This window comes from Acipenser ruthenus, chromosome 16 (assembly GCF_902713425.1).
Source record: "Acipenser ruthenus chromosome 16, fAciRut3.2 maternal haplotype, whole genome shotgun sequence".
Classification (NCBI taxonomy): Eukaryota; Metazoa; Chordata; class Actinopteri; order Acipenseriformes; family Acipenseridae; genus Acipenser; species Acipenser ruthenus.
Window position 1 is genome coordinate 12798868 of NC_081204.1, and position 8986 is coordinate 12807853.

Below are 8986 nucleotides of genomic sequence, written 5' to 3' on the forward strand. Positions count from 1 at the left end.
TTAATTGTGTATAATTTCATCATGCAACCGATCATTTATTTCCTGTCAGCTATTCCTCTTTGTATGTGGGTGTGTGGGGGGGTTGTACATCATTGTCATTCTTTCATTTAGTCGATCGTTGATCAATGTCACAGAGTCCTCTCAAGATCAAATGCTGGGTGACAATATTGTCATGTCTGAAATAGCAATGTTCATATTCTGTTGCTTAGTGTAATAGATTATTTGATTGAATGTTGTGAGAGGAAACGAATCGTTCATCTCTGGAAGGCACGGCATGTGCGAAATACAGTAACATTATGGAGAAACAAATACCCTCAAGCGACCTGGTTTTCATTTTTCCAAATTGTGTGTTTAATACTCATGAGAGATGAAGGACAGTGGCATTTTATTCACCAGACATCACTGCCTCTATTAATAACTGCAAGAAGGATGTGCTCCATCTCTACAGTGAATTCTCCAAGGGCAGGAGAAGCCTTCAGCGTTGAGCACTGAGCTGCAGACAAGGAGTCTGACTCACCTTGGCCTGCTTGTGCTGGACAGTATAGAACAATGAGCCAGGACATGTAATATAGTCTGAAGCTGTTTCTTATCATCCCCCACGTCACAGACTCCTCCATGTACAGATTCTTCTATTACTCGGTATTAACATTATTGAGCATACGTTGTTGAGAGTATGAGATTCGGGGGATATCTGTACATACATCAATCCTTTTTGTATATCACACCTATTTGCCTGCATATATCTGGAGAATCGTTTATCCAGTTGGCATGAAACTTGATATTAACATTATTTAGTTGAAGTTATTGAGAGTATCTGATTCTGTGGACCTGGGGCGTGTCTGCCTGTCTGTGTCTTTTCGTCCATCTGTCTGTCTTGCATTCTTGTTGGACGATCGCTTATGAAACTTGGTAATTCTTTTTGTATACTCTTCTGTACAGGCTGTTGCTGTAGGTCACAGTCATCAGCTGTTTCATTCTGGGTTGCTGTTCACATCACGTGATGGCAATTTCCAGCCTTTTCTGATTTCATCTGTAGAGACATTTTTACAGAAACTGTACCAGGGAAGAGTGCATTCAGACTTTTAGCTGATTTCTGTTTTTTTTTTTGTTTTTTTTTTTTATATTCAGTAAATTGTGGTGTGCTGAGAGAGTCTCACAGTTAGGCAAGCACAGGTTTGGGTCCTGGCTTTGCAGATTTGCCATGTTGCATTAGCTCTGTTACTATTGCTGGTCAGGGAGGCCAAATCGTCCCTACTGGCCAGTTGTAATTTGGCGATTAAAATTTCAGATTCAGGTATAGCTCTATTCACCAGCCATGCGTTTCTCAATGCCTCTGAACTACAGTGATTTCACTTCAGGTACACAGTAAGAAAAGTGTAATCCTCAAATGTCTCTTTGCAGGTGGAAGCGTATGATAGCGATGAGCTGAACTACCACGGAGGGATTCGCATCTCCTTCGGGATGCAGTTAATGAGAGCTGCCGCCAAGATCGAGAAAGCCTTGCCTGACATCTCCTGGCCTTTCCTGCTGCTCCACGGAAACGCAGACAAACTCTGCGATATCAGTGGCTCACAGCTGATGTACGAAAAAACACAGAGTCAGGACAAAGCACTGAAGGTAAAAGTAAAAAGCCTGTTCTCTATAGGATAACTGATCAAGCAGGCTTCACCCTCAGATCTTGGTGGACATCATCCCGTTATAACTCCTGCAAACGGTCCTGTTCAATACAGCTAGCTTATTGCTTGTGCATACTGGTTGAATTATTTTATACGTCTCGTGTTCCCCTAGCAGTCACCCCTTAAGACATAACATTACCTCATATCTGTCCTTGATAAAACAAAAGTTAATAAGCATGCTGTGCCTTGCATAGAAACGAAGGGTACAGGGGCTACTTCAAGCTGACCTCAGTGTCAGTATGTTAGAATGAAATCCCAGTCAGTCAGCTGTGGCTGCGGGTAGGATCATGAGTTAATTATTTAGAGGCACGGCTTGACTGGAGAACTATGCGCAGCAGGAATGATACAGAATGATCGTTCCTATTTTACCAGAACCCCCACCCATTGAGATCTGCAATTAAACTGTAACAGAAAAGTGAAATAAACCCTTACAATTGCACCTAGATGCAGTTGGACCTAGAAGTTCTAACAGTTAGTGTTCTAAGAACCCTGTTCTTGGATCACGCTGTGTGTTGCTTAGAAGACAGATGCCCAAAGATCTACACATAATCCTAACCCTACACCATTCTACCACAAACCTTCACAACTTAATCCTAACCTGTCAGATTGCATTTCAGATGCATTTCAAAGTGTGCAACTTTTAGTGCAGACGAATTGACAGCCTGAACTGTATCAGATTTAAATATCTGTTTTCTTTTAATCAAATATTCAGAGCATGTGAACAACAGATCGATCTCATATCTTATAAATGCCATATGATATAGAATTAGAGAAATTAGGGGGCTGAGAAGGGAGTAAGTATGCATGCACCTGACCTGCTTTTTCTGTACCTTAGAGATGCCTTTTGGTTTTATGTGCCAGTAACATTAAGCAGTGTAGATGTGCTTTTTATAAGACCCTTATATAGCTTTTATAGACACATTTGCCGGTGGTTTTGTTTCCTATTGGTGTTTAGTATGCTTTACTATGCTTTTGTCATACGCTGTGTTCAACCACTACTACACTGCTTTGTTTTATCATGGAATAGCAATTGCATTAAGAGACGAGGACATTTAGGTACACTGATAGTTGTTGCATGACATTGCATGGACTGTGTGCAGCTGGCACATACTTTTATCTGAATACACTACAAAGGAATTGAGTACTGTAGGGCATACAGGGCATTGTGCCATTGAATAGAATGAGGCAAACATCAGATTAAGATGGGTCGTCACCAGGGGTTTATGTTTCACATCCATATTTAAAGACATGTTTCTGCCAGGTGCTCTGTAATGTATACTGCAGGCGTCTCTCAGACAGGTATTTATGCAGCATTTCGAATGATGATCTGAGAAGTTAAGATCACTTGTCAGCAGTCTCCTTTAAAGCTATGTAGAGGATAGTAGGGGTGATCATACATTGAAACATTTTCCAAGTGTTAAACATTAACTGTTTGTGTAAACTTAGCATAGTGGTAGAGTAAAATGCATTAAGAATATGACCCTTAGTACAGTAAGAGGTTTACAGGGTCAAAGTAATGTATTTTATATTGAAAAGTCTTTTCCATAACACATAAATGCTGTACTTAATGTTGCAGGGCATAACAAACAAGCAACAGAACTCTAACAGAGGCTTCTCGTAAGGGCTTTTCATATCGGCTACAAAGACTCCCAGTGTTCACAATGTGTTTATTACGAAAGCTTAAATAGTAAGATCCCTAAAGGACAGCACATCCCTAGTGAGTTTGATATGGAACACTACCTAACACAGAACCACCACCGAACCAAATGTTTCTGTAACCGCTAATAATACTGAATGAAGTTTGGAATCTTAATTTTGGGAGGAAGTTCGCCCCCCCCCCCCCCCCCCCCCCGCCCCCCGCCCCACACACATTTAAGTGTTCCGTTTTGCACCAATAAGAAGATGAGCCTGCCCCTCCTTGCCTTAGATTCATTCCCATCCCTCTGCCTCCCCCATCGCCACTCCTATAGCTGCCCCTCGGAGTGTCTAATCTGTTATGGGGGTGGGCAGTCTACTGCCTCGCCCAGTTGGTCATGTGCTGGCCATTCAAAGCAAGTGGGTTTAAGGAAATGAATGTTCAAGCTGTCATGTTGCATAACTGGCAATTCAGTTAGCTTGTTTCAAATATATATATTGTGTGGGTTTGTCTTGAACGTCTGAATAGCAATAGATATTTGTGTCTGTGTCTTGATGTTACCATCTCTCCAGCAGAGATGCTAGTGTTTACTGCAGTCTTTTAATGAACTCCTGTTTCTTAAAGGAGGCAATTCCATGTAAATGATACAAAACTGCCTTGCTTGTAATGCCAGCAATAGGAGCACTTCAGTTGTCTGGTTCTAGTTTTGTAAAATTGCTAAGTTATTTAAAGACTGGAGTCAATTATTTGAAAATATAACCCAGTATTTCCCAAAGCGAGGAGTCTGAGATTGTGAGGGGACATTGAAAATAAAAATATCATTTATTGAAAACATTTACTAAGTTTTCTGGTATAGTACAGATTACTGGCTTCGGAATACATTTTAAAAGTTTTTAAACGATGCATTTGGTAGCAATACAATCAGCGTTTTAGTGACATGAGTTGCAAACCCTGTTTTTTCTGATCCTTGGGTTAAACAGATAAACTACTGCATATAGAACAAAGGAGACTCAGTCTATTCAGCAGTCAATGCAGTGTTACTGCGTATTATTGCTGTTCTGTCATTGGAAAGTGTTCTGTGTTTGCAACGACTGGATCACTTGAGCTCAGAGCATCAACACTTCAAAAAGCACACACAGCATTAAGTACAATGCTTAAAGCACACGATGCATGAATTTGAATGACCTAAATGTGCTTTTACACACATTTGCATAGTGTTGCTAAGGTAATCTGAAATCACAAGCAACCATGGTAGGTGAATACCCGTGTTGTGTAGTCTGTAACCAGACAGGTTAAAGGTTTAAATAGATTTTACACAGTTTGAGAATATTCCCAGAGGGGATCCACACAAAATATGCCTCTTTAAAATGTAAATGAAGTATCAAAGAGACGCAGGCATGGATTTCATTGACTGCAGCAAACCACCTTAAGATATATTTTGCATGATTCTGTCAATGAGTCTGCCATCTACTGGCAGAGATGAAAATTGCAGCCCCTTGCTAGTACGAAACAGACCAGATTATTATTATTTATTTCTTAGCAGACGCCCTTATCCAGGGCGACTTACAATTGTTACAAGATATCACATTATACATTATTTCACATTATACAGATATCACATTATTTTACATACAATTACCCATTTATACAATTGGGTTTTTACTGGAGCAATCTAGGTAAAGTACCTTGCTCAAGGGTACAACAGCAGTGTCCCCCACTGGGGATTGAACCCACAACCCTCGGGTCAAGAGTCCAGAGCCCTAACCACTACTCCACACTGCTGTAAGATGTTCCTTATTTGTCATTTAATCCATTTAACTTGCATTACTCCTTTTCAATTGTAATGTCAGCTACAGTTATACACACACCGTTGGCTGGCACTATCAGACTCCCACAGTGAGCATGAACAGTATTTCTATTCTCCAAACCTGCATCAGTAGCTCATGAAAGTACAATGTATAAAACGTACTGATATCGCCTATAAAAGATACACATGCACTAGATTCAAGGCACTTTATTTTTATTTTGTTATGTATATCAAATATCCTGGGTCTCGCAGTGTTTTATAAAGAAAAAGATGTACCCATTTCCAGGTAAATAACAGGGGTAAGTATAACAAAGCTTTAATACTGTATGAATACCAACAGCTGTCTGAATAGCTCTCTTTCCTAAAGCTGGTGAAGTTAACCTCTATCAGTACCATAGTAAACTGGCAGCCACGCATTATACTAAAACACCTTCAAAGTGCTAAAAAGACTGAAACACTTTACTCTGGTTACAGTCTGACTCTCCAGGGTACTCCCTTTGGTACTGTGGTAACCAGAATCAAACACACAATTCAAAGTGCGGCCTCATCAGTGCTTTGTACAGCCTCATGATAAAGTACTGCCCACACACTGCATTCTGTGATTTGTGTGAGTGCTGCCCATTCCACAGCGTCAGTGATGCGTTAACGCACTGTGGGTCTAGCGCGTGTGTGTTTGTGTATTGCAGGTGTATGACGGCGCTTACCACGCTCTGCACCATGAACTACCCGACACGGCCAGCTCTGTTCTCCAAGAGCTCAGCAGCTGGATTCTCCAGAGACTGCCAGAAGGAAACCCAGTCCAATCCAAAGCACAAGCAGATGTTGCTTTTTCAGCATGAAGGATTTCTTTGCATTCACGTTACTGTTATATATTGAAACTGGCAGCTATTCACACCACTCAGCAAGCCCCTTGTATATAGTTTTTCATATAGAGTGGATTTACTAATATACGTGGTGTCAGTCTGACTGGGACATGGCATGGCTTTTTGTTTGGAAAGGATGGAAATGGGAACTCGCAAGATAGCATGTTCAGACTGGATCAAGTGTGTGTTAACTAGTTTTAAGCCTTTTCTGTTATAAATGTGGGAAGTTGTTTTAGCCATGGAAACATAGCCTTTATGGTACTGTCTTGCTAAACACACAAGGTGATGAGGTTAAAAATGTTCGCAGTGAAAATTAGACACAAGTATACATCTGAGTGACCTTGAGGTATCTCAGTGGCCAGTCTAATATGTGAAGGTCAATGCAATGATTATGTACTACATACAGCAGCAACTCAATGTTCTGAGAGCAAACTTTATACCAGTAATTGTATGAAGACATTGATGGTCTAAATGTTTGTCAAAAGAGTAACGAGTACATCTAAAATATAATAATAAACTAAATTATACTTTGTGTTTAGAGATAAATGCAGGAAACGACATTGTTTTATCCTTAGTTATACATGGCTGGTTTCACAGCCCCTGATTAGCATTAATCTTGGACTCCCTTACAAAAGTTTCCCATAGCAAAAGCATAGTGAAAGCATGGCAAAGTATAGGTAAGCATTGTAATGATTAGTGAGGTATGGTAAAGCATGGTAAATGCTGAGTATAACCCTGGGAAAAGCATGGGAACTGCAAAATACTGTGCAAAAATACTGTGAAACTTTTATAAGGGCTACCTTACCTGAGATAACATTAGGTAGTCCAAGATTAGTGCTAAAAAACCAGCTCATATTGTATATTTACATGTTCCTTAAATATTTCATACACACATTATTTTTATATAAAGTTATCAACTCAATTGGTTTCCAACACAGTGCTTGTTTCATATTGTTTCTTATTGACTGTTTTTTCATCTGTGTATTATATGCTTGTCTGTAAATAATTTTGCTTATTAAGTTGTGTGTCTTTACTTAAATACATGTGTTTCTGTTGTCTTGGAAAAACTGTACGGCATTTTACAAATATGTATTTTAAAAAATATAATAACAATATACTTGATCTTATACAAGCAATATTAATGGTCTCACTTTAGTACTTAGTCCAAAAGTTACAGTACTGTTCCTCTTAAGGCAGCATTTGAATGAAGTCTCTTTGAAAAGCTTTGCCTCTTGCTGGGAATTAATATCAGCATGATTTTATAAATGTGTACTATACTATTTGTTTATTTAGCTTGCCTATAATATCATTATATCAGCAGAATTACAGTTCTCTGGTTTGCATGCAATTCCAAAAAGGATGTGTGGAAGTTATTTTTTATTATGTGGATCAGTAACTAGGACGTTTAGATAAAGCATTGATGGCACAGTCTGCAACTGATTTAAGATAGGTATCTGAGTGCTATACAACAAAATGATACATTAGTCACAACGTAAAAATGCCTGTATGAAAAAATATATATATATATAATTTATATATTAATATTGACTGTCAGTCCATGAAATGCCTGTATATGTATGTACCTGCCAAGAATGAAATGTATGTAAATATAAAAGGATATTAATGTTTGTTTATATGAATATATGTATTTATTCAACACATAGTTTTAACACATTTTAAAGGTTGTTTGTAGAAAGTATATACATGTTAAATTTTAAAAGATGTCCTTGCGTTATCATTCACTACCTATGAATCAATATATATATATATATATATTTATATATATATATATATATATATATATATATATATATATATATATATATATATATGTGTGTGTGTGTGTGTGTGTGTGTGTATGTGAGATAATCCACTGTTAGAGTGCCATTAGGTACAATCAGTGTTGCATTATTTGAACAGTGTTTCACCACTTTTTGAGTTGTTTTATTTAGTTACTGTCATTGCCGAGTGTCATTGCTATCCCACCTCTTAGCAATTAAACCACGTTAGTATAAACAATTTAATTGATTTTCACATAAGAAAGTGAGCAATTGACAACTGCTGACGAATCCACAGTCCAGTGTGTTTTCTTTGACCAGGGCAGTTTTCAGTTGAAGTGGAAAATGAACCAATGAGCGCATCAAAGAATGAGGTCATACATATATAGTATTTTTCATTTGTTTTGGTTTGATTTATATAATAGCAACGCACTGTTATGTATATATTGTAACTGAGTTTATGTGGAAATAAAACCTATAAACTAATAAGGAGTCTGGCAGTCATTTCGTTTAGCTGCAATACCTAGTGTGTTAATAGAGGAAGATAATAATGGAACTCGAGGGAGTTCCATCATTACCGAGGAACATGTCACAGCAATGCCATTATCACTGTTATACTACACTTTTTTATTTCTTTAGTTATTTATTAATGTATCTCTGTTTAAAATAGTCATTGCAGTCCACTGAGAGTTTTCTGAGAGCAGGGCTCAAGCGTCTCTGGGAAGCATTTCACCAGTAAGCAATGCTTTTAGAACAGGTGTTGTTATAATTAGTGTCATCTCAGACAAGGTTTATTTGTTATTGAGTTATAACAGAACGTCTGGCCTCCATAGAAAACAATGGGAGAGCAGTGTCTGGTTGTTATATGGTATGAATTCATTTTGAATACCTCAAATTTTACAAACTAAAAAAGAGTTGCCCACCTAAATCCATTATACTCTAAATAAACATTGATTAATCACTGTGCAATTGTGCTCTGTTAAGCAAAAAAAAAAAAAAATAATAATAAATCAGTATAATTTGTAAGCAGATGTTTACCTGTTCCAATAATCAGTGTAGAATGTGATTTTGTTAATTATTTTTTTTTAAATAAGGCAGTTAGCAAAGGTAGAGGAGATCAGCCATATGGGTATTTATTATTTGATCAAGGTTATCAGATTTCATTATTCATCAGCATGTGAGAATGACCTCCTCCCAACGCACTGCTGCTGAACTTGAGACCTGCG

General features: G+C 38.0%; 1 protein-coding gene across 1 annotated transcript in view; it reads left to right on the plus strand.

The window, feature by feature from the left end:
* The window catches only part of LOC117413756 (monoglyceride lipase-like), a 39824-nt gene extending 31575 nt beyond the window's left edge, over nt 1-8249 (plus strand). The window contains exons 7-8 of the mRNA XM_058988845.1: nt 1402-1617; nt 5806-8249. Coding sequence (XP_058844828.1) covers nt 1402-1617; nt 5806-5958 — 369 coding nt within the window. The 3' untranslated portion in view covers nt 5959-8249. The remainder of the gene's footprint in view (nt 1-1401; nt 1618-5805) is intronic.
* Nucleotides 8250-8986: the final 737 nt, after the last annotated feature.